At 40.2% G+C, this 26,558-nt stretch overlaps 2 protein-coding genes across 6 annotated transcripts in view; one reads left to right on the top strand and one right to left on the bottom strand.

The window, feature by feature from the left end:
• The window catches only part of PIAS2 (protein inhibitor of activated STAT 2), a 90,299-nt gene extending 80,524 nt beyond the window's left edge, over positions 1-9,775 (bottom strand). For all 5 annotated transcript variants that reach the window (XM_032309143.1, XM_032309144.1, XM_032309147.1 and 2 more), the window contains exon 1: positions 9,575-9,775. In XM_032309143.1, the coding sequence (XP_032165034.1) occupies positions 9,575-9,598 (24 nt within the window). In that variant the 5' untranslated portion in view covers positions 9,599-9,775. The remainder of the gene's footprint in view (positions 1-9,574) is intronic.
• A 323-nt stretch (positions 9,776-10,098) lies between these two features.
• The window catches only part of KATNAL2 (katanin catalytic subunit A1 like 2), a 107,407-nt gene continuing 90,947 nt past the window's right edge, over positions 10,099-26,558 (top strand). Inside the window, exon 1 of the mRNA XM_032309149.1 lies at positions 10,099-10,224. The gene's annotated coding sequence lies outside the window, so the exon portion shown is untranslated. The remainder of the gene's footprint in view (positions 10,225-26,558) is intronic.

The following is a 26,558-nucleotide window of genomic DNA, read 5'->3' as shown; positions in this document are numbered from 1 at the left end:
TAGATATATAGATATAATATAATTCTGTATGTCTACACGGTGTGGGTAAAATCAGTATGAAAAAGATAGATGGCCCAATATAAAAATGGGCAAAAAAAAATTTGGCAAAGCCAAATACACAAACCATGATTATAATAAAAGAGAACTGTCTCAAGAGATCTTTTTAAAGGAATTAGCATCCTCAGAGACTTCAAGGTATTTTTTCCCATAAACTGAGAACAAGCTGTTATTGAAAAGAAGAAAAAAATAAAGCTTCTACAAACTAAAAATATAATCACTGAAATAAATTCTGCAGAAAAGTTTAAAGACAAAAATCAAGGAAATCCTCAGATATAAACAAATACATGTCAACCTAGAAGTCCAACTTTCACCCCTGAAGTCTCAAAGAAAACAGAAAAGAGGGAAAAAAGTAATCAAAGAAATAAAAGCTATTCCCCATAACTGAAAAGACTCTTAGAGCTAAAATGTTACCCCCCCCAAGAATGAAAAAAAGGTTTGCAACTAGACACATTTCACAAAATACCAAAGATAAAAAGATCACCACAAAGATTTTAAACAAGGTGACTACAAGGATAACTACCAGATTTGTAATGCAACTCTATTAGCAACACTGGTGTTTTAAGTTCCTAGGGCAAAGCTTTCAAAATTCAGTAGGAAAAACTGATTACCAAAATATATAATTCTACATCTAAACCTCCAATCAGGAACAAAGGCAAGTCATTCTCGGACAATAAGGAATTAGATGTTTATCACATGTCCATACTAAAACAACTACTCAAGATTATATTCCAGTAATATCAAAAATGGAATTTAAAAAAGACAAGGGATTCAAGCAAAAGACTTAATCCAGGTGCAATATAATCCCAGGATGACAGCTGTACAGTAGATCTAGAAAGCAAGCTGCCCAAATTTGAAAAGAAAGGTTGAGAGCTCCAGAAAAACCCTTCACCAAGAAAAGTTGAATGGTTACATATGAGAACACACTATAATATTAAATTTAAAAAATAATTTCCATGAATTCTCCTCACTCAAGCAGGACTCTATTACATTTCTCCTTTGAGAAGCACAGGGGTAGTAACAGAAGTTCCTCTATAGTTCCAAGTGATGTGGTTTCACGGTGATTAATATTTCTATCAGGATACATACTACAAAGGGAGGTCCAAAACTCAATTTCTAGAATCCTCCCACAGAAGCATAGAAAAGTTTAGAAGTGTTATAAACCATAATATAAATGCTAAAATCTTGACAGTGCAATAAAAAATGAAGGCTGGAAGTAAAGGAAGACTGGAGGTAGAAGAAACAAAGGGAAATAGATGGGTACTAAATTCTCTGTGAGACTGGGAACTGAAGAGATACTGCCTAAAATTGATAGGTCAAGAAACAGAAGTTTAACTATTAGAAAAAGTTAATAACTAACAGCAAAATTAGGAACAAAAATGTAACTGGTAGAAGACAAAGACGGCCAGACACAATGAAAAGATGCTCAACATCACTCATCAGGAAAATGCAAGTCAAAACTACAATAAGATATCACCTCACACCTCTCAGAATGGCTAAAATCAATAACACAAGAAACAACAGCTGTTGGCAAGTATATGGTATATGGGGGACCCTCTGACACTCTTAGTCGGAATGCAAACTAGGGCAGCCACTCTGGAAAACAGTATGGAAGTTCCTCAAAAAGATAAAAATAGAACTAATCTACGAATCAGCAGTTGCACTAGGTTTTTGCCCCAAAAATATAAAAATACTAATTCAAAGGAATACATGCACCCAGTATTCATAGCAGTATTATCTACAATAGCGAAATTACAGAAGCAGTCCAAGTGTCCATCAATAGATGAATGGACAAAGACGTGGTGTGCATGTACACACACACACACATACACACACACACAGGAATATTACTCAGCCATAAAACAGAATGAAATCTTGACACTTGCAATGACAGAGTTGGAGCTACAGAGTACATGCTAAGCAAAATAAGTCAGAGAAAAGACACATACCATATGATTTCATATGTCAATTTAAGAAACAAAACAAATGAGCAAAGGGGAAAGAAAGAGAAACTGGGCAAATCAAGAAACAGACTTTTAACTATATTTAACAGAGGGTTAACAGAGGAGAGCTGGAGTGGGGGGATGGGTGAACTAGGTGATGGGGATTAAAGTGGGCACTTGGGATATGCCTGATGTAAAGAAGCACTGAATCACTAAATTGTATGCCTGAAACTAGTATAACACTGTACATTAACTGGAATTTAAAACTTTAAAAAAATAATTAAAAAGTATAACTAGTACAAATCAGTATGCTAGGAAAAGTGGAAAACATAATTATCTAAACTTCTTATCTACTAGAGTCAAGCAGAAGACACTGCTCAGAGTTTAAAGAAAAATCAAGATACAGAGAAATATGTGGGGTTTCTGAGTTTGGGAACTAGCCTAAAGAGAAAAACTAAAAACAGAAATACCCAAGCATGGTTAAAAGGCAGTTAGCTATATCAGGAGTGGAATCTACTGGGAAAGAAAGGAAGGGCTTTTATTTTTCCTTCTGAATTTTCCTGAATTACCTGCAGAGGTATTGCTTTCATTTGGGAAAAACATTGAGGAATGGTGATAAGAATAAAAATTATTATTAAAACCATTTTCCAGGGGCGCCTGAGTGGCTCAGTCAATTAAACTTCCAACTCTTGATTTCAGCTCAGGTCATGATCTCAGGGTCTTGAGAACAGGCCCCTACTGCAGCTCCAGTCTCAGCATGGGGCGGGCTTGGGATTCTCTCTCTCCATCTGTCTCTGCCTCTCTTTCTGCTCATGCACTTGTACGAGTGCATTCTCGCACGTGCGCGCGCTCTCTCTCTCTCTCTCAAACAAAAGAAACCTTCAAAGACATAAATAAATACATTTTCCAGGTTGGTGCGCCTGGGTGGCTCAGTCATTTAAGCTTCTGACTGTTGATTTGGCTCAGGTCATGATGTCAGGGTTGTGGGATTGAGCCCTGTGTCAGGCTCTGCACTGAGCACAGAGTGTGGAACCTGCTTAGGATTCTCTTTCCCTTTCCTTCTCTTCCCCCTTGTGTGCACGCATTGGTGCATGTGCATGTGTACACACACACACTTTCAATAAATTTTTTTTTTTATTTTTTCCAGGTTAAAGAAAAAGTGAAATAATTTGGCCAAAGTCAGTCAATAACCATGCAAAAACAACCTTCTGCAATGTAATCAAGAACAGCTTTTACTGACCTATATGAATAATCAAATGGAGAGGTCTGAATGTCCATGTTAGATTTACATTGTTCTCTGCAAAGTCACAAAAACTCTTATTTGTTTCAAACCACTTTTCCAAAAAAAGTCGAGGAAAAAAAGCCACATTACCAGGGGTGGAGGTTCAATGTAAACATTCATAGAGAATAGTTCGGACTATGATACCCATTGATTCCACATATCACTTTTATTTCAACTGTGTAATTTCTTAAATTCAGGTACTTGAAAAAGAGACTAGCTCTAAGTATAACTCAAGGGAGAAAGAATCATACTTCAACAAATAATGTGTGAAAGTGGATATCCATATGCAAAAGAAGTTCAATCCCTACCTCACACCATCAACAAAAATGGATCAACAACCTAAATGTTAAAAACTAGAACTACAAATATAAACGCTTATATGAAAACAGACATAAATCTTTATGACACTGAATTAAGCAATGACTTATCAAAATCACAAGCAAGAAAAAATTTATAAATTAAATTTTGTCAAAAATTTAAAAAAATTTTGTGCTTCAAAGTATATTATGGAAAAAGTGAAAAGACAGTCCATAAAAATGAATAAAATATTTGCAAACCATATATCTGATGAATACTTGAACTTAAAAGAAAGTTTAAAAATGGGCAAAAGATTTGAGTAGACATTTTCCCAAAGAAAATATACAAATACCCAATAAGCAAAAGCAAAGATACTCAACAACATTAATCACCAGGTAAATGCAAATCAAAACAATGAAATCCACTTTACACCCATGTGTGTGAGGACATGGAGAAATTAGGACTCTTATAACTACTAGTAGAAATGTAAAATGTAGTAGTTTGGGGAAAGTTTGACAGTTCCCCAAACACTTAAACAGAGTTATCACATGTACCCAGTAATGCCATCCCTAGGTAACTACCCAAAATAACCAAAAACATATGTCCACACAAAACTTATACACAGATGAATGTTCATACTAGTCAAAGAGTACAAACAACCCAAATACACATAAACTCATGAATAAACAAAATGTGGAATACTCCATACAATGGAATATTATTCAGCCATAAAAAGGAAAAAACACTACCACATGTTGCAACATGTACCTTGAAAAGGTATGTTAAATGAAAGGAGCCAGACAGAAAAGGCCATGTGTATGATTCTATCTCTATGAAATATCTAAAACAGACAAACCCATAGAGACAAACAGTAGATTACTGGAAGCTGAGGGCTGGATGTAAGAAGGAGGAGTGACTGCGAATGGGTACTGGGTTTCTTCTGGAATGATGAAAATGTTATGGAATGAGATGGTGGCGATGCTTGCACAACTCTGTGAATAGACCAAAGCCATTTTAAAAGGCTGAATTTTATGGTATGTAAATTACATCTCAATAAAAAAATTTTAAAAATAAAGTAACTAAGATGCAATCCAGAAAAATAAAGGCAAAATGCTAAAAAAAGAGAAACACCTGAAGAATGTACTATTTAGAACAGTCTTAGAAATGTCTTACAAAAGACATTCATGGAGGGAGGCCACAGACCTAAGGTACAAACAAATGCAAAGGCATCTACCACAGCTAAGAATACCTTGGTTTACTATTTTAAATTATCCATTTAAGTTAAGTACTGAGTTTGGAACGTGCTTTCACAGACAGGATCTCAAGTGAAGTTGTGTCCTGAAATTTCAGTTATGTCCACTCAAGACTTTGAATCATATGGTAGATTCAGTTGCATCTATCTTATCTATTAGTCTATTTCCTCGTCCAATAGTTGAGGAGCATGAAGGATGAAGAACTCTAACCTCACACCTCCCCCCCATTAACTTCCTATTCTCCCTCTATATCCTAACAGCACCCAAAGCTACCAGAATGGCAAGTCCTGCTATGTGTAAAGAACCAAACATCCACGCCTTCTAGGCAGAAAATCTTCTGTTATAGAATTACTTAAGACTCAGCATAAAAGCTCTTCTGCATTTGGTTTGCCAGTATCTATTAAGAAAGTTACGATTACTCACTCTCTTTCACTAGCCCACACACTGAGACTGCACACCCATTCACTCTTGTTCTCTGACACACATGGAGATAATAAACGCAATGCACAAAAGGAAGGGGATGAGGAATGCAGGAGAGAAGGAGAGAGAATCTTTAAAGGAAAAAAAAAATGTTACCGCAACAGATCCCTCCTCCATCTCCATAATTCAGTGGTGAGAAGTAAGGAGAGTAGATTAACCAGGTTAAATAATAGCAGGAACCTTTTTAAGAACTGCCAAAAGACTGCATCAACAGCCCACAGTATACAATTATGCAACTGGAGGAGAAAGACAAGGGTAAAAAAGCCACTCTGGGGGATGCCTGGATAGCTCAGTCAATTAAATGTCCCACTCTTGATTTTGACTCAGGTTATGATCTCAGGGTCATGAGACTGAGCCCCATGTGGAGCTGTGCACTCATCAGGGAGTCTGCTTGAGATTCTCTCTCCCTCTGCCCTTCCAACCGGTCCACCCCCACCCCAGCACTCCAATGCAAGCTCACTCTCTAAAATAAAACATCATTTAAAAAAAAAAAAAGCCACTCTGGTGGCTTTTCTGAACTTCAGAACCCCGACTATTCTGCCTCTGCTCCATCCCTGTGCTTAGCTCTGACAGAGACTATTTCGTGGGGAGAAAGGAGGGTGGCAGTGACAGAGGTCCCAGTCATCAGACCTTATGAGCTCGCCCCAAGTTAATTCACAACTAGTTAATTTACAAATTAATTCAGAAACTTCTACCAACATAAAAGCTATATACAACCAACCACTGAATTGAATAATTTCTTCTCCAGCATCTTGAAAGCTTTGAATACATGATGTGTTATCATAATCATCCTTGACTACTCAGCCCACAATTTCCACTTCAGAGAACTTGCCCCTTCCTTTCCCCCAACCCATCAAGATAATCTCATGAGTCGTTTTTGTGCTAGGACTCTAAGCTTCTGGCCACAGATGATTAGAATAGAAGAGGACCCTCAGCTAAGCTCAGCCAGTCAGATCTTCTCTCTCAGAAGAACTAGATGAAAGGTGTGCTGGTATTCTATTAAAATGAAAGCAGCAAAGTACAGGGTTGCCATATTCTGCTATGACCGGACAAGACCTCTAGTATTGGCTTACATAGCAGTCTCAAAAACTAAAATCATCTGGCGACCTCTTAAGGTTCCACAGGAGTTGCCTCATCAAATAACCCCCACCCCCACCCTAAGCTTACAAAGCAAAGGCACAGGAGTCACCAAAGCACAGTGGGGATGACCTTTCCCAGAATTCCTGACCTCCAGTACAGGAGATGGCATCACCAGCCAGAAGTGACCTGCTCTGGTTATACAAGCCCCCAGGGAGTAGCCCCAAATGATAATGGATAAAGATACTGGAAATACTCTCAGCAGCAGTATGGGCAGCCAAATATGTGACATCCAGGTCGGCTATTTCCTCTACTGCCAAGTTAGTCAACAAACTAATGCTGGCCATTTTTCCTCGTCCTTCAATTTACTTGACAATCTCTCTGAGCCTCACAGAATATATTCTGAGGCAGAGACCATTTAGAATGTCCTGCATGTTTCTTCCTCTTTCCCTCCTTTCTAATTAGATTTTCAGTCAGCTGTCCTGTTTCCCCTCCAGTATTATATATCACATAAGAAGGGCACCGGCTATTTATCATTGTTTAGTTCACAGATCCCAGGCTGATGGCTAGCAGCACCACATGAACCTGAAGGAAACTACAGAGCAGGACAGTTTGGACTCTGAAAAGCACGGACTCTAAACCTGGACATCTGAGGTTAAACATCCCAAGTCTTCCAGCTCAAACTGTGTCAGGTTACTCAAGCTGCCTCAATTTCTTCTGACAGTTTTTCTAACAATTCTATTATAATTGTTGTGAGAATCAAACAGGTATGTGAAGTGCTTAGACCAAAGCCAGGCATGTAATAACCACTTATATTATAATGGATAGCTATCACCAACATCATTGTCACTGTTTGAAATGAGGGCAGGGCACGGAGACTGTTCATCTTTAAATGTAGAAGATGCTGCTGAGCAGCTAAGGCGAAGACTGGGGTGGATAACTCTTTTCCAGCATCCATCTGCACACCCCTTCCCTCCTCTGCAAACTCTTCCCAGTCACTCTCTGTTGGGCACCTTATGTGAACTATGAGGGAGGGGCCATCTTCCATCAAGTGCAGGGAGAAGCAAAGACAGCTGATATACAAAAAGAGATGAAGTGACCCACAAAACAACCTGTAGGGGGCAAGGGTGGGGGGGGGGGGGGAAGGGGAGGCGGAAGGGAGGTGGGGAAAGATAAAAGAGGAGAGAGGAGAGTGGAAGAGGGAAGGGACAGGTACACCCAAAGAGAAAAAAGCATCTTTGGTTTCCAACCACTTTGCAGTTCCTGGTTCCACCAGAACTTCAGCACTGCCTGCCTTCTCTGCCCTAGACTGGTAAATAAATCCTCCTTTTTTTTTTCCTTTTTTTTAAGATTTTATTTATTTATTTGACAGAGAGAGACACAACAGGAGAGGGAACACAAGCAGGGGGAGTGGGAGATGGAGAAGCAGGCTTCCCACAGAGCAGGAAGCCCAGATGGTGCCAGGGTGGATCCCAGGACCCTGGGATCATGACCTGAGCCGAAGGCAGACACCCAACGACTGAGCAAACAGGCGCCCCTTAAATCCTCCCTTTTTATTAAGCTTTGACCAGCAACATTTATAAAAGTCTCATGGAAGTCTTGGAAACATTTTTATTAACAAAAAATCTTGGAAGAGAATAAACTATATAGAGATGTTACTATGCAAAATGAAGAGGATACTGCAGGTTTAAAAAAAAAATTTTTTTTTCTTAAATTTAATTTCAACATTCAGTCTCCTCAACCAATCCCTGAACCTAATGCATTCATTTATACAGCTGAGGCTCAGGCCTGCTTGTTTCAAAGCTCCACAGGTGTTAAAAAAGCTCCATGCTCTGAGACATTAAAACTCCTACACTTACTAATATGATTACCCTTTTTACCTACTATAATGGTTCTCTGTATAAACTAATATAGAGCATAAAATGCACTAATGTACCATTCTTTTTGAAACAACAGAAGGGAAAATAGCAGGTATTACGCAAATTATAACCCATTCTCCCTTTAGATCAGAATCACCAATGCGTCCTTTTGCTGAGGTCCACCGTACCAGCCAGGTGAACAGTCAACATCCTTCCCCACTCCAACCCTCGCGGAAAAAAACAATAAATATGCAAAACTGAATATTTTACCAGATTCTTCTTATTTCAAAAAAGTAACCCTAACACCATACGTCTGTTACGCAAAAGGACTGCCTTTAATTTCAAGTTCACATTCATCTCTACTTTGACTTTTCTTTTAAAATAGGGTTTCCGTCCTTAAATATTCCATTTCTGTCGCCAGTAACTCAGCGATCCATAAAAAATAAAGCCTATTCGTTGACCACCGTTTAGTTTCAATTGAGGACTCGGAAGGTTATCAGCCCAGGGAAAAACATCTTTTCCGTTCTACCCCCAGCACACCCATTGTCAAGCCTCTACTATACAAAGATATCAACAATAAAGTTGTGACCTTGTTCTCAGACTAGAAAGAAAAATGCTTTCCCTCGAGCAAAACGAGTTCACAAACAAACCTCATGACAACACGGCCTTTGCGGGTGTCTTAACCACAGCACTGAGAAAATACCAAGGTTTAAGGTCGATTATTAAAGGCAGCGCTCCCCAAAGACCACGCTTCTCTTCAAGAGGAAGCACTGGTAGGAGAAAGGGGCCTTTCTTGTGACAGATCTCACTAAACGGTAGCATCAGCCATAAGAGAGAGGATTCCTAAACGCAACTTCACGTTTCAGAAAACAGGCTCCCACCAAGTGAGTAACGTGTAGACTTCTGAATCGCCACACACACACACACACACACACACACACAAACACACACACCCCATGAAGGTGGAAAAGCAAATCACGCTTCCCACTTCAGCCCTTACACGAGAAAGTCGGGTCCCCACGAGCCCCTCCCGACGGCGGCCCCCGCCCCACGCCAGGTGTGCGGACCCCCCGCGGCACCCACCGGCCGCTCGCCCGGGCCCCAGGCCCGCCGCCCCCGCGCGGCCCAGGCGTCCTCCGCCGCCTGGCTCCCCTCCCCCGCCCGCGACGGCCCGGGCGGGCGCCCGCTCGCACTCCGGCCGGGGCTCCCGGCTCCGACAACCGGTCCCAGCGAAACAAGAAGGTGGCGGCCGGCGACGCTGCGGCTTCCCCGCCTCCCCTCCCCTCCCCCGCGGCCTCTACTCCCCACTCCCGCGCCCCCGCTTACCCTCAACTCCTCGAAATCCGCCATTTTACACCACCCGCGGGCGCCGCCGCCGATGCCGCCACAGCACCCCCTCCCGCTGCCGCCAACGACGCCGCCGCCACCACGGCCGCCGCCGCCGCCTCCAGCACCATCCTGCACTGGGCGCCGCTGAAGACGCCGCGGCCGCCGCCGCCGCCGCCGCTGCCGCCGGACCTGTCACGTGACCGGCGCGGGAGCTCCGCCCCCAGCGCGCGCGGGCCCCGCCCTCCGGCGCCCACCCGGCCCACACAGCCCACCACCTTCCGCCCACGTCTTCCGCCCGGGCTCGCGGCGCGCCGCGTTCGCTGCGCGTCAGCTCCCGCCCTCTCCCGCGGCCTGCCGGCCTCCCGCACGCCTTTAGGCGTCGGGCCTGTGACGGTGCCCTCCGTCCCGCGCGGCGCCTGCCTCCCCTGGAAGCGCCGGCGCGACTGCGGTGTTACCCGCCGGCCTGGAGGAGGGCCGGGCCCGGGGAAGCGGCGAAGACGACGAAGAGGTGGCCGGGACTCCTGACAGCAACATTTCGGGAAAATTCTAACGGTGCTCTTCCACACGGTGGCTGTAGCTGGAGGAAAGCAGCCGCACATAAAACCATCCCCAGAGTAGTGGCGGAACAATCTAAATGTGGGTGTTGGGTAAGCTATTGTTCCGGTCTAATGGAGCAGGATGGGTGAGACCTCTTTGGTTTGGGAATATCGTCCACGTACTAACCCGGCTGATGCCTTCTGACTTTGAAGGGCGCCTGAATGTCATGGAGTGCGGAGTTGAGAGAGTTGGGCGGTGGAACTGGGGAGCCGTGAAATAAGAGAGCGAAAACAGAGTGCTCGGGAGAACCCTGGTTTTTTAAAAAGTCGAAGGGTCAGGGAAATCAGATAGCTGAGAAAGATGAAATGCCAAGGGCAGAAGGGATGGAAGGGTGCTGGATGGCACCGCCGACGTGCTGATAAAGGTTGGGAGAAGATGCTGAGTCAAGCTGCTCAGAAAATTCCACCGGACCAAGGCCAGGGTTCAGATTTCCTTGGAGAGGGGGATGAAACCCACCCACGAAAGAACCTTAAAACAATACGATTTGCAAGGTCCAGTTTGATTTGGTTCCTACCTACTGCCTCTTCCCAGCCCTATTTGTTTCATGAATAAAAGAATGAATGAACAATATCTAGTTTCCAGTGCTGGCTCTCTACCATTAACTTTGTGGTCTTAGCTTGGCTTAATCTTAGCTTATTCTCCTTTGGCCTTGATTTACACGTCAGTGGAGTTTAACATTGTTCAGCAGTAATTAAATGAAGGCCACTGTGAACTGGGAGCTTTGAAGGGAATATAATACAACCCTTGCACCAAGAAGCTTACAAGACCTAAGAGGGACCAAGATGAACACAAACTAAGCGGGGCATGGCCTCACTGAGACTTGTTTGTAGTATTCATTGTAGGGCTGGGTAGGTTTGACTGCAGAGTTCTAACTGCTGCCTCAGATCATAACCCAATCATAACATGTCCCATGTCCTCCTTGCCACAGTGATTACATCAGAGCTGAACCTGTAAATGCAACTACAGCTACAGAGCGTTTCCAGGCTTTGCCAATTAAATCAAGTATGGGCCCATTTATTCAGTGATTAGAGGTGAGAGATGAGGAGACCGTCTAGCTTGTGCAGTGTTATAACCATTTTGCTAAAATGAGGGGCCAGCCTGAGAACCAACCCATCTCATGGGTAAGAATCTCCCTCAAAATTCCAGAATTAACTTTGACACCCCCGCAACCTCTTTACTTGTCAGTTTTCTTAAGCCAATGCCTTTCTGTTACTGTTTTAGATAGTTTTCCGTGGGTTTTCTATTAGTAGCACCTGAAATAGAATGCTACCTTGTCTGCCTGCACCAGATTACTAATTTGGCATCTTTTCTAAACTACTCTAACATTCATTCAATGTTTGTTTAGTGGAAAGCCTGAGTAGTAAAGAGTGAAGGGGATGCTTGCCTCTTTACTGTCACAAACAGTCCAAATTTGTATATCCTACTCTTGAGATAGAAATCTCTGCACTTAGTTGAATCTAACTTCCTTATAGTGTGGCATGAAATGTTCTTGGAGCAGAGTTGGGGAGGAGGGAGGTGTAATAATCTCACCACCAATTTAAACCACATACCAAAGTACCACTTCTAGCCACACACAAAGAGAACTATTCACCCAGAAGAATTCCATTAAATACCATTTTCTCAATACATTTTCCTTTTTTTTTTTTTAAGGTTTTATTTTTGAGTATTCTCTATACCCAAAGTGGGGATTGAATTTACAACACCAAGATCAAGAGTCACACACTCCACGAACTGCGTCAGCCAGGCATCCTCATGACATTATCTATGATAAAATGTGTTAACACTTTTTATAGATTGAGATTCTAGGCAATTACCTGACTGCTCCACCCCTTAGCCTAGCTCCAGTTAAAAAACATCAGTATTTAGGGGCGCCTGGGTGGTTCAGTGGGTTAAGCCTCTGACTTTGGCTCAGGTCATGAACTCAGGGTCCTGGGATCGAGTCCCACATGGGGCTCTCTGCTCGGCAGGGAGCCTGCTTTCTCCTCTCTCTCTCTCTGCCTGCCTCTCTGCCTACTTGTGATCTCTGTCTGCCAAATAAATAAAGTCTTTAAAAAAAAAATCAGTATTTAATGAAACTGTTCCAAGATTACACTACATGAAGTCAAAGTCTTGGGAGTGACTTTTCCATTTATTAGCTATGTAACTTTAGCAAAGTCAATTTTCTAATACATAAAATAAATGATTATTCCTGAACTCAGAATGTTGAAGGATTAAATGAGATAAAGTATATAACTTTATGAACTTTTAAAGTGATAGATAATAAATCTTTTTATACCTAAACAGCTGATAAACATCAAAAAAAAGTATAATTAAGAGGCACTCAAAATATACCCATATGATATACCCTAATATCTTTAGAAAGCACTCAACCTAGTGGGACCATGCATGAAATTTTGAATTCAGTTCTAAGCACATGTCTTATTCTTTTCCTTCCTATCTCTGAACCAACAGTTCTCTCTGATCTCAACATCTCTCTTTTTTTTTTTTTTTAAGATTTTATTTATTTATTTGACAAAGAGAGAGAGAGCACAAGCAGGGAGAGCAGCAGGCAGAGGGAGAGAGAGAAGCGGGCTCCCAGCTGAACAAGGAGCCTGACTCAAGATTCAATCCCAGGACCCTGGGATCATGACCTGAACCGAAGGCAGCGGCCTAACCAACTAAGCCACCCAGGCATCCCAACATCTCTCTTTCCCACTGATTTCTTCCTCTCTCCATATAATCATTTTCAAACCTCCTATAGTGCCAAGACACCTTTCTTCCTTTGCCTGTCATACATCTATTTTAATAACATTTCTTCAGTCCTTTACACTTTTCCAATAGTGTTTGGCCTTAACCTTTACTGAAACTACTATCAAGGAAACTGAACAATGAATTTATCTTTTAATTTTATATCCCCAACTTCTTATTCTGAAATTTTTAAACACCAAGAAAAAAAGCATAATACAATGAACATCTGTATATATTCTAACTAGATTCAGTAATTATTGATATTTGAACAATTTTTATTGATCTAATTTACATACAATTAAATCCTTATATCTTAAGTAAATTCTTCAATTAGGTTTTTTTTTAAGATTTTATTTATTTGACAGACAGAGATCACAAGTAGGCAGAGAGGCAGGCAGAGAGAGAGGAGGAAGCAGGCTCCCTGCTGAGCAGAAAGCCCGATGTGGGGCTCGATCCCAGGACCCTGGGATCATGACATGAGCCAAAGGCAGAGGCTTTAACCCATTGAGCCACCCAGGCGCCCCTTCAATTAGTTTTGAAAAATGCTTATCAAGATCCAGAACATGGCCGTTACCCCAGAAAGTTCCAAGTTCCTTCTTGCCCCATCCCAGTCAAGGCCCCCACAAGAAGCTACCAATGATCTGATTTCTAATACTACAGAGAGAACTAAAAAATGAAGGAACATTCTCTATTTATAATAAATGCTATAATCACTTTGATGGCAAAACTAGACAAAAATTAGTTTTGTCATCTAACTTATAAATACCTCTTACCCTAGTAATGCAAGGATGGTTTCACACAGCATACATATTAAGCAACTTGTAATTTGATCCAACTCACCACCTGATACAACTAAAAAATCTGGGTTTAGGAAAACAGAGCCAAATGCCTAATATAAGGAATTATCTAGCCAAAATCTTATTCCAGGCGGTCAAACCAAACATTTGTCCTGATGGTATTTGACAACCTAAAAGCAACGTCTATTAAATAAGCTATGACTTTTGGAGGATTGCTGAGAAAAGAGAAATCTAAACCTAGTATCACAGAAGATGGAAAATCTAATAAACACCCCCTATATTTAATACAAGACTCCTTAGGGTAAATATAAACCAGAAGTAAATCAGTACTTCCACAGATTGCAATCAGGTTTAACAGAAATTGTTTATTAAGCTTTCTATATTGAGTAAGCAGGTCCTAGAGAAGCACACTACAGGCACTAGATAGAAACAATTAAGTCCCCTCCAGATGAAGATATCATGACCCCAAATCTCAGACAACCCTACACAGATAATTTTCCAAATAAAATGACCAGCACATAGTTAAAAATCAGAAAAAGACTGAAATCAAAGCATGCCTACACTAAAAAATTAAAAGTTTGAAAAAATAATCTAGCAGAAACTCTATTCTAGAATTGAGAGGTTTAAGAACTCAATGCAGAGGTTTAATAGTATATTACATACAGTTAAGGAGAAAATAACCAGGGGCGCCTGGGTGGCTCAGTGAGTTAAGCCACTGCATTCGGCTCAGGTCAAGATCTCAGGGTCCTGGGATCGAGTCCCACATCGGGCTCTCTGCTCAGCAGGGAGCCTGCTTCCTCCTCTCTCTCTGCCTGCCTCTCTGCCTACTTGTGATCTCTCTCTGTCAAATAAATAAATAAAATCTTAAAAAGAAAAGAACCAGAACATATGTCGGAAGGCTATTTTTAAAAAATATTTGTATGATAAAGAGTTGGGTAGGGGCAGAAGGAGAGAATCCTGGAACAGACCCCCCCCCCATCACTGAGCATGGAGCCCAATTTGGGGCTCGATCCCATGACCCATAAGACCACAACCCCAGCCAAAACCAAGAGTGAGACACTCAACCAACTGAGTCACCCATGCACCCCAGAAGTCTATTTAGAATGAAGCACAAAGAAAACAAAACCAAAAAAAGATTAAAAAAAAAAGGGGGGGGCGCCTGGGTGGCTCAGTGGGTTAAGCCGCTGCCTTCGGCTCGGGTCATGATCTCAGAGTCCTGGGATCGAGCCCCACATCAGGCTCTCTGCTCAGCAGGGAGCCTGCTTCCTCCTCTCTCTCTGCCTGCCTCTGCCTGCTTGTGATCTCCGTCTGTCAAATAAATAAATAAAATCTTTAAAAAAAAAAAAAAAAAAAGGAAAAATGCACCAGAAAATATCGGAGACATAATTTGAAGCCTAGAAGATGATGTTGAAAAGGTACAACAAATGTTTAATTGGAATCCTCAAAGAAGAAGAAAGCCAGAATGAGGCAGAAGTATTATGTGAAGAGATAAATCCGAGATTTTCTAGATTGATGGAAGAAAACTAGATAAACTGGTAACAAAACCCTTTGCCGTCCTGCATGGGTACTTGACTTTCAGTTAACACTCTAGCTTTGTTCACTGGAAGGGTGATAGAAGGCTATAATGAACAACAACACAAACAAACAAACAAAAACACGTCTGACTGGCAAATTGCCCCTCAATCAGGAAGAACTTAGTATGAATGAATTATAAATACCTGATGGGGAGGCCATACTTGGGACTTTCCTGAGAGAGTTCAATTCACCAGTAAAATACAGCAATTTTCAGTTTGTATGCAACTGGGGGCATCACCCTCAGGTACTATACAGAACTATCGTGAGAAATAGAATAAATCCGTAAGTATAGTGAAGCATTTTACCATGCCTATCTTAGTAATTGATTTAAAAAAAAAAAGACAAAGAAAAAAATCATTAAAGATATAGATTTTTGTTACAACATAATTAACAAACTTGACCGAGTGACTCTAATGTGCAGAAAATACATTATTTCAAGCACATGTGGAACATTTACAAAAATGACATACAATGACAGTAGAGCAAGTCTCAACAATTATAAAAATTATAATAAACTACACATAACATTTACCGTCTTCACCATTTATTTTTTAGATTTGTATTTATTTATTTATTTGACAGACAGAGTTTACAAGAAGGCAGAGGGGCAGGCAGAGAGAGAGGGGGAAGCAGGCTCCCCACTGAGCAGAGAGCCCAATGTAGGGCTGGATCCCTGGACCCTGAGATCATGACCTGAGCCAAAGGTAGAGGCTTTAACCCACTGAGCCACCCAGGCACCCCTACTGTCTTAACCATTTTAAGTGTACAGTTGGCTGCCCTTAAGAATAGTCACACTGAGGGGCGCCTGGGTGGCTCATTCAGTTAAGCATCTAACTTTGGCTCAGGTCACGAGCTCAGGGTCCTGGGATCCAGCCCTACGTCTGACTCACTGCTTAGTGGGGGATCTGTTTGTCCCTTTCCCTCTGCCCCTCCCCCTGCTCATGCTCTCTCTCTCTCTTTCTCTCAAATAAATAAATAAAATTGTTAAAAAAAAAAAAGCATGATAATACTGGGGACACTTGTGTGGCTCAGTCAGTTAAGCAGCTGACTCTTGATCTCAGCTCAGATCTTGATCTCAGGGTTGTGAGTTCAAGCTCCACATTGAGCATGGAGCCTACTTAAAAAAAAAAAAAGATAGACTAATCATACCATTGTACAACTGTCATCACTATCCATCTTCAGAACTCTTTTTTCTTCCCAAACTGAAACTCTGTACTCATTTAAAAATAACTCCATTCTCCTCTACCCTTAACCCCTGGCAACCACCATTCTGCTTTTCCCGTGGAATTTACAGCATTTCTGTTTGTGACTAGCTTATTTCCTTTAGCATAGTGTCTTCAGAGTTCATCCATGTTGTAGCATATGACAGAATTTTCTTCCTTTTTGAGGCTGAACAATATTCCTTTGTATGTATATACAATATTTTGTTTATCCATTTTTCTGCCAATGAACAGTTTAGGTATGTCTTAGTGATTTTGGGCTACTGAAACAAAATATCACACACTAGATAGCTTGAACATTTCTTTTCCCACAGTTCTGGAGGCTGGGAAGTCCAAGATCAAGGTGCCAGAAGATTTGGTGTCTGAGGAGGGCCCTCTTCCTGGTTTGCAGATGTTTTCCTTTTTGCTGTATTCTTACATAGTGGGAAGACAGAGCTCTAGTGTCTTCATCTTTTTGTAAGGGCATTAATTCCATTATAGGGCCTCCACCCTCTCAACTCAGCTAAACCCAGATACCATCACAGTGGGAATTAGAGCTTTAACAGATGGGTATTGGGGAAGTGAGGGGGACAAAGACATTCTGTCCATAACAGGTTGTTTCCACCTTTTGGCTATGTGAATAATGCTGCCATTTACATGGGTATAGGGGTGCCTCTTTGAGACTCTAATTTCAATTTTTTTGAGGATCTACTCAGAAGTGGGATGCTGGGGTATATGGTAATTCTGTTTTTATATTTTGAGGAACTGTCATACCATTTTCAAAAGTGACTGCATCGTTTTCCATTCCCACCAGCAATGCACAAGAGTTCCAAATAATCTCCATCCACATGAACACCTGTTATTTTCTGTCTTTCAATAGTCACTGTCTTAATAGGAGCAAGCTGGTGTCTTATGGTTTTGATTTATATTTCCCTAATGATTATTAATTTTGAGTGTCTTTTCAATGTTTATTGGCCACATGTATATCTTCTTTGAAGAAATGTCTACTTGAATCCTTTACCAATTTTTAAAATCAGGTTGTTTTGTTGTTGTTGAGTTTCACTAAATTTAAGAGGATTAAAATCATACAGATTATGATCTGTGCACAATTATGGTAGAAATCGGTAAGAGATAACTAGAAAATCACCACGGTTTTGGAAATTAAGAATACCCTTCTAAATAACCTATGAGTCAAAGAAAAAAAAAATCACTATGAAAATTTAAAAACTACCTGAATGAAAATACAACATACCAAAATCTGTGAGTTGTACCTAAAATCACAGTTATAGGCAAATTTATAACCTTAAACTTACATGTTAGAAAAGAAAAAAGATTGGCAATCAGTTGACCTAAACAACTTTCAGTAACAGAATAGAAAAATATCCAAGGAAGGTAAGAAGAAAGACACACTAAGCATAATACAAAAAACTGATGAAGGGGAAAACTTACATATAATTTGTACACAATGCTTGACATTTCCTCAAAAATTACCAGACATGCCAGAAAACAGGATCAAATGACTAAAAACCAAAAAGGAGATTTGTGACAATAGTTTGCACCCTTGATGTGATGTCATGAAAATGGCACTTTACTTCTGCAGTCTTCCTCCTAAAAACCCGTAACTCCAGTTTAAAGAAGAGAAAAACATCAGACAAATCTCAGTTATTGGACATTCTACAAATTAATTGACCAGAATTCCTTAAAAATGTCAAGGTCATCAAAAACAAGGTAAGGCAGAGGAACAGAGCCAAGGAGAGCCTAAAGAGATATAACAACTAAATATGATGTGGCTGAAATCCTGCTACAGAAGAACATTAGGCAAGAACTAAGGTAATCTGAAAAATTCATACCAAAGTATGATTTTAGTTAATAATAATGTATCAATATCTGTTCAATAATTATGACATATGTATCATATAAACACAAGGTGTTAATAATAAGGGAAACAGGTATATGTGAGCTCTGTACTATAAGCACAACTGGAATCTAAATTTTATTTATCATAAAAATGATAAATTATATTTGATAAATAAAATGTTCATCATTCAAAATTATATTTTCCAAAGATAAAAAAGAAAATTTAATTTTTATTTTATTTTCATCTTTTTATTTTTGGGGTATTAGATTTTTTTTAAGATTTTATTTATTTGTTTGACACAGAGAGAGAGAGATCACAAGTAGGCAGAGAGGCAGGCAGAGAGAGAGGGGGAAGCAGGCTCCCCACCAAGCAGAGAGCCCGATGTGGGGCTTGATTCCAGGACCCTGAGATCATGATGTGGGCCAAAGGCAGAGGCTTAACCCACTGAGCCACCTAGGTGCCCCAGGGTATTAGATTTTTAAATAACAATTTCAACCTTTATTTTGTTATATTAATTGTATTTTTATTTCTCATAAGTAAGTTAAACAGTTTTACTTTTTAATTTTTTAAATAATTTATTTATTTATTGGGGGGGGGAGAGAACATGAATGGGGGGGAGGGGAAAAGGGAGAGAGAGAATCTCAAGTAGACTCTGCCCTGAGCACAGAGCCTAACTAGGGCCTCAATCTCTTGACCCTGAGATCTTGACCGAAATCAAGAGCTGGGCACTTAATCAAATGAGCCACTCAGGCTCTCCTAAACCCTGGTTGAAATGCTGTTTAATTCCCTTTTAATCCCTAGCGTTCATCCCATTTTATCTCCTTTTTTAAGATTTTATTAAGTTTTTAATTTCAATTCCAATATAGTTAACATACAGTTTTATATTAGTTCTCAGGTGTACAATATAGCGATGCAGCAATTCTATATATCAATCAGGGCTCATCACAACAAGTGCACTTTTGAATTCCCATCACTATTTCACCCATTTCCCCTACCCTCCTCTCCTCTGGGGACCATCAATTTGTTCTCCATAATTAAGAGTCTGTTTCTCAGTTTTTCTCTGTTTTGTTTCTTAAATTCCACACATAAGTGAATTCATATGGTATTTGTCTCTCTCTGATTTATTTCACCTAGAATAATACCCTCCAAGTCCATAAATGGTTTTGTAAATGGCAAGATTTCATATTTTTATGTTTCACTGTATGTATGTGTGTGTGTGTATGTGTGTGTGTGTGTGTGTGTGTATACCACATCTTCTTTATCCATTCACCTATTGATGGACACCTGGGTTGCTTCCATAATTTGGCTATTGAAAATAATACTGCAAAAACATAGAAGTGCAACTTTTTTCAACTTAGTGTTTTGTATTCTTTGGGTAAATACCTGGTAGTGTGATTATTGGATCATGGGGTAATCTTATTTTTAATTTTTTGAGCAAATTCCATACTGTTTTCCACAGAGGCTGGGTTGCACCAGTTTGCTGACACTTCAGCCTTTAAGTGATTATAAAAATGTGAAATTTCTTTTCAGTTGTATCCACAAGAATTTGAAGACATTGTCATTAAAATGTCTCAATCAGGAAGTATAGACATTTCAAGCACTAAATCTGCTATGAAAGATCTCTCAAACATTTTGTTAACTTTTTTAGGAAGTTTTATGCAAGTTTAATACATTATGTTTTCCGTAATGCTTTACTATTCTATTTTTTTCTTTGAAGAAAACAGTAATGAGCCTTTTTTTTTTTCTTTTCACCAAGGCTGTTGAGGTCCCTGAAGTCTTTATAAAGCCCATAAGTCCTTTCTAGTTCAACAACATGCCACAGAAATGTTATCACTTTCTTCATGAGCTATGACCTCAAAAAGGCTAGGAAGTATTCACCTAGAGAAACTCTTATATCCTCACATGTGTGGTGGGAGATATGTATAAGGGTATTCATGACATCACTGTTTGTAATAGTGAAACACTGAAAAAACTTATCTTGTCCATCAAGAGAGTGGGTATATACATTGTGTTAGATGCCTGAAAAAGAATGCTATGTGTATAGAATAAGAAAAAAATGAATAAGCCAGAGTTACATTCCCAAAACAATATGAAAGGAAAAAAATTAAGTCATAAAAAAGTTATATATCCTTTCTACAAATTTTTCCAAAGTATGAAACAATGGTATATACTTATGGATATATACATATGTGATAGAAGTTCAACAACATGCTTGTGAATGCCAAATACCAACACCAGGACAGTGGGTACCTCTGAGAAGGGAATGGGATCTGTGGGGTATTCTGGGAGATTCTATATTTATAAAGATTTTTCTTAAAACAAACAAACATACCCGAAGCAAATGTGGCAGAGTGTTAAGCTATGACAGATTTGGAAGGTAGATATACCAACCTACTTTTCTTTATGTTTGTGTGCTTGAAACATTTCATAATAAGACAAAACACAAAATACATCCTAAATCTGATCATTCTTTCCAACTTCCTGGCCCCTCAGCCTGAATGACTGGAGTAGCCTCCTGTCTTGTTTCCTTGCTTTCTATCTTGTGCCACTACAATTATTCTCCACACAACAGCCAGTATGGCATTTTATAAATATAAATCTGCTCTCACCAGCCCCCGATGCAAAAACCTTTCCGTGGGTTTATATGACTCTAAACATAAAAATAAAGCACCTTACCATAGCCCACCGGCCCTAGTCTCATCTCCAACACTTAGCTCTTAGTCTTCCTCCACTATCATTATTTACCGCCTCAAACTGTTTTATTTTTCTTTTGGATCTTCTCACAACCTCAGATTATATTCATTCATGGTTTAAGGCTACAATTATTCCCAGAGTCTCCAGCTTCCACTAGAATATAAATTCCTTGAAAAGTGGGAATGTTAAGCTCTGCTGTATCCCCATTGCTAAGAATATTGCTTGACTCATTAAATGTGACGTATTTTTTTTTTTTGGAGGAATGAATAACTGATTTCTTTTTCATTCAAAAAGAAGAAGAATGACACTTCAGTGGTTTAAAAAAAGGTATAATCAAACGCATGGAAACTGAAAATTACAGGGTATGCCATCAACAATGACAACAGCTAAGACTCATTAAGCGCTCATTATGTACCAGGCATTGCCAAGCACTGGGACCACATACTTCTTGGGGAGCATGTCAGCCTTCCTCTCCTTCTCATAGGCCCCCAAAACCTATTTGTGACATGGAAGCCTCCTCCCTAGTCACAGCTTATTGGATCCATATCGAACACTGGGGAAGAAAAGCCCATCTGTTAGCCAGGAGGAAGCAATCAGATTTTTTTCTTGAAAATTGTGCTGAGAGTCGTCCAGGCTGAACAAGTCTGAAGATGAGTCATGTTGATGGCAGGACGTTTTTGAGTGAAGGGGACAGCTGTTGAGGTCCCTGAAGCTGCAGTTGTATCTGCCCTTTCTGGACCATGTTGCTCAACATTTCCTGGTTTTCGCTTTTTTTTTTTTTTTTTTTAAGATTTTATTTATTTATTTGTCAGAGAGAGACACAGCAAGAGAGGGAACACAAGCAGGGGGAGTGGGAGAGGGAGAAGCAGGCTTCCTGCTGAGCAGGGAGCCTAATGCGGGGTTCCATCCCAGGATCCTGGGATCATGACCTGAGCCAAAGGCAGATGCCCAACAACTGAGCCACCCTGGCATCCCTGTTTCCTGCGCTTAAAGACATAGTTACCCCTCTGTCCTTCCATGACACCCAGTTCCTTTGTTTTTAAAATTAGCGTCTATTTAAAATTAAGTCTCTTTGTTTTGTTGATGATTCGTCCTAAAAACAGAGAAATCAACCATCTCTTCATCAAGGAAACTTAACTCAAACAGTGTTTCCCACGTGTGGTCTCATTTAATTCTTGTAACATTATGAGAGAGTATTACTAGCCCCATTTTCCAGACGAGGAGACAAGGCTTGAAAAGGTCCAAAAATATTCCTGAAATCACAGAGCACTGAAGTTTCCAATCCTGGCTGTGTGATTCTGGAGAGGAGCCCGAGTCACTCCGTGTGGCTGTGGGAGGGGTAGCAGGAGGACTGTGGTGGGGATGCGGTGAGGAAACCAGATCAAATATTTTATTTTATTTATTTTTATTTTCATTTACTTTTAAAAAGTATTTATGTATTTATTTGTCAGAGGGAGAGAGAGAGAGCACACAAGCAGGGGGAGCGGCAGGCCGTGGGAGAAGTAGGCTCCCAGCTGAGCAGGGAGCCCCATTTGGGACTCTATCCCAAAACACTGGGATCATGACCTGAACTGAATGCAGAGAGGACTCAACTGAACCCACCAGGAATCCCAGAGCCAACATTTTAATATCATCCAGGGCGATTTAGAAAATGACGTCGACAATAGTGTGGGGGCAAAACCCAGATTTCATTCTGTTTTTGGATAAGATCCAGAAAAATTTTATTCTCACATTTCAACAATCGTTGGCAGAGAGAGATTTCTATCGACACAGAATGACTATATGATTAAAACGTTTTCTCTCCCCATTGACAGAGTTGACAGTTTTTAAAGAATGGCAGGTTTTTTTTTTTTTTTTGGGAACATGAAAAATGGAGTTTTAATATATTTTCGGAGATGACTTATAGTTAGTTGACTGTCACAGTGTTTGCAGTGAGGCAGGTATATTTCTTTTCATTCTCAGAAACTCCCCCTCATTCTTGAATGCCTTGAGAAGCCCTACTGAAGGTCGCGAGGAAATCCAAGGTGTTTACTTGGGGAAGTGCTAGGGGAGAGAAAGCGATGGGGATTGATGGATTAAAGTATGATTTGAAGAGAGTGATCAATAAATCAAGTTTATGATTTAAAAACACTCAGAATTCACTTTATAGAACATCCTCGCTGGGGAATAAAGGGTATGCGGAATAGCTTGTTTTTGACAGCTGAAGTTGGACGGTGTTTTCTTTTCTTTCACACACACACACACACACACACACACATATATATATATATTTTTTTTTTAATAAACATATAATGTATTTTTATCCCCAGGGGTACAGGTCTGTGAATCACCAGGTTTACACACTTCACAGCACTCACCATAGCACATACCCTCCCCACTGTCCATAACCCCACCCCCTCCCCCAAACTCCCTCCCCCCAGCAACCCTCAGTTTGTTTTATGAGATTAAGAGTCACTTATGGTTTGTCTCCCTCCCAATCCCATCTTGTTTCATTCATTCTTCTCCTACCCCCTTAACCCCCCATATTGCATCTCCACTTCCTCATATCAGGGAGATCATATGATAGTTGTCTTTCTCCGACTGACTTATTTCACTAAGCATGATACCCTCTAGTTCCATCCACGTGGTCGCAAATGGCAAGATTTCATTTCTTTTGATGGCTGCATAGTATTCCATTGTGTATATATACCACATCTTCTTTATCCATTCATCTGTTGATGGACATCTAGGTTCTTTCCATAGTTTGGCTCTTGTAGACATTGCTGCTATAAACATTCGGGTGCACGTGTCCCTTCGGATCACTACGTTTGTGTCTTTAGGGTAAATATCCAGTAGTGCAATTGCTGGGTCATAGGGTAGTTCTATTTTCAACATTTTGAGGAACCTCCAAGCTGTTTTCCAGAGTGGTTGCACCAGCTTGCATTCCCACCAACAGTGTAGGAGGGTACCCCTTTCTCTGCATCCTCGCCAGCATCTGTCATTTCCTGACTTGTTAATTTTAGCCATTCTGACTGGTGTGAGGTGATATCTCATTATGGTTTTGATTTGTATTTCCCTGATGCCGAGTGATATGGAGCACTTTTACATGTGTCTATTGGCCATCTGGATGTCTTCTTTGCAGAAATGTCTGTTCATGTCCTCTGCCCATTTCTTGATTGGATTATTTGTTCTCTGGGTGTTTAGTTTGCTAAGTTCTTTATAGATTTTGGACACTAGCCCTTTATCTGACATGTCATTTGCAAATATCTTCTCCCATTCTGTCAGTTGTCTTTTGGTTTTGTTAACTGTTTCCTTTGCTGTGCAAAAGCTTTTGATCTTGATAAAATCCCAATAGTTCATTTTTGTCCTTGCTTCCCTTGCTTTTGGCGATGTTTTTAGGAAGATGTTGCTGCAGCTGAGGTCGAAGAGGTTGCTGCCTATGTTCTCCTCAAGGATTTTGATGGATTCCTTTCTCACATTGAGGTCCTTTATCCATTTTGAGTCTATTTTCGTGTGTGGGGTAAGGAAATGGTCCAATTTAATTTTTCTGCATGTGGCTGTCCAATTTTCCCAACACCATTTATTGAAGAGGCTGTCTTTTTTCCATTGGACATTCTTTCCTGCTTTGTTGAAGATTAGTTGACCATAGAGTTAAGGGTTTATTTCTGGGATCTCTATTCTGTTCCATTGATCTATTTGTCTGTTTTTGTGCCAGGACCATGCTGTCTTGATGATGACAGCTTTGCAATAGAGCTTGAAGTCCGGAATTGTGATGCCACCAACTTTGGCTTTCTTTTTCAATATTCCTCTGGCTATTTGAGGTCTTTTCTGGTTCCATATAAATTTTAGGGTTATTTGTTCCATTTCTTTGAAAAAAATGGATGGTATTTTGATAGGAATTGCATTAAATATGTAGATTGCTTTAGGTAGCATAGACATTTTCACAATATTTGTTCTTCCAATCCATAAGCATGGAACATTTTTCCATTTCTTTGTGTCTTCCTCCATTTCTTTCATGAGTACTTTATAGTTTTCTGAGTATATACTCTTAGCCTCTTTGGTTAGGTTTATTCCTAGGTATCTTATAGTTTTGGGTGCAATTGTAAATGGGATTGATGCCTCTTTCTTCTGCCTTGTTGTTGGTGTAGAGAAATGCAACTGATTTCTGTGCATTGATTTTATATCCTGACACTTTACTGAATTCCTGTATGAGTGCAGGAAGTTTTGGAGTGGAGTCTTTTGGGTTTCCCACATATAGTATCATATCATCTGCGAAGAGTGATAGTTTGACTTCTTCTTTGCCAATTTGGATGCCTTTAATTTCCTTTTGTTGTCTGATTGCTGAGCTTGGGACTTCTAGTACTATGTTGAATAGCAGTGGTGATAATGGACATCCCTGCCGTGTTCCTGACCTTAGCGGAAAAGCTTTCAGTTCTTCTCCATTGAGAATGATATTTGCGGTGGGTTTTTCATAGATGGCTTTGATAATATTGAGGTATGTGCCCTCTATCCCTACACTTTGAAGAGTTTTTATCAGGAAGGGATGCTGTACTTTGTCAAATGCTTTTTCAGCGTCTATTGAGATTATCATATGGTTCTTGTTCTTTCTTTTATTAATGCATTGTATCACATTGATTGATTTGCGGATGTTGAACCAACCTTGCAGCCCTGGAATAAATCCCACTTGGTCGTGGTGAATAATCCTTTTAATGTACTGTTGAATCCTATTGGCTAGTATTTTGGTGAGAATTTTCACATCTGTGTTCATCAAGGATATTGGTCTGTAGTTCTGTTTTTTGATGGGATCCTTGTCTGGTTTTGGGATCAAGGTGATGCTGGCCTCATAAAATGAGTTTGGAAGTTTTCCTTCCATTTCTATTTTTTGGAACAGTTTCAGAAGAATAGGAATTATTTCTTCCTTAAACGTTGGTAGAATTCCCCTGGGAAGCCGTCTGGCCCTGGGCTTTTGTTTGTTTGGAGATTTTTGATGACTGTTTCAATCTCCTTACTGGTTATGGGTCTGTTCAGGTTTTCTATTTCTTCCTGGTTCAGTTGTGGTAATTTATATGTCTCTAGAAATGCATCCATTTCTTCCAGATTGTCAAATTTGTTTGCGTAGAGGTGCTCATAGTATGTTCTTATAATTTTTTGTATTTCTTTGGTGTTAGTTGTGATCTCTCCTCTTTTATTCATGATTTTATTTATTTGGGTCCTTTCTCTTTTCTTTTGATAAGTCTGGCCAGGGGTTTATCAATCTTATTAAACCTTTCAAAGAACCAGCTCCTAGTTTCATTGATTTGTTCCATTGTTTTTTGGTTTATATTTCATTGATTTCTGCTCTGATCTTTATGATTTCTCTTCTTTTGCTGGACTTAAGGTTTCTTTCTTGTTCTTTCTCCAGCTCCTTTAGGTGTAGGGTTAGATTTTGTACTTGAGACCTTTCTTGTTTCTTGAGAAAGGCTTGTACTGCTATATATATTCCTCTCAGGACTGCCTTTGCTGTGTCCCACAGATTTTGAACTGTTGTGTTTTCATTATCATTTGTTTCCATGAAT

This window comes from Mustela erminea, chromosome 13 (genome assembly GCF_009829155.1).
Source record: "Mustela erminea isolate mMusErm1 chromosome 13, mMusErm1.Pri, whole genome shotgun sequence".
NCBI lineage: Eukaryota > Metazoa > Chordata > Mammalia > Carnivora > Mustelidae > Mustela > Mustela erminea.
Note: the sequence above shows the minus strand (reverse complement) of the source record. Positions and strands in the feature narration are given on the sequence as shown.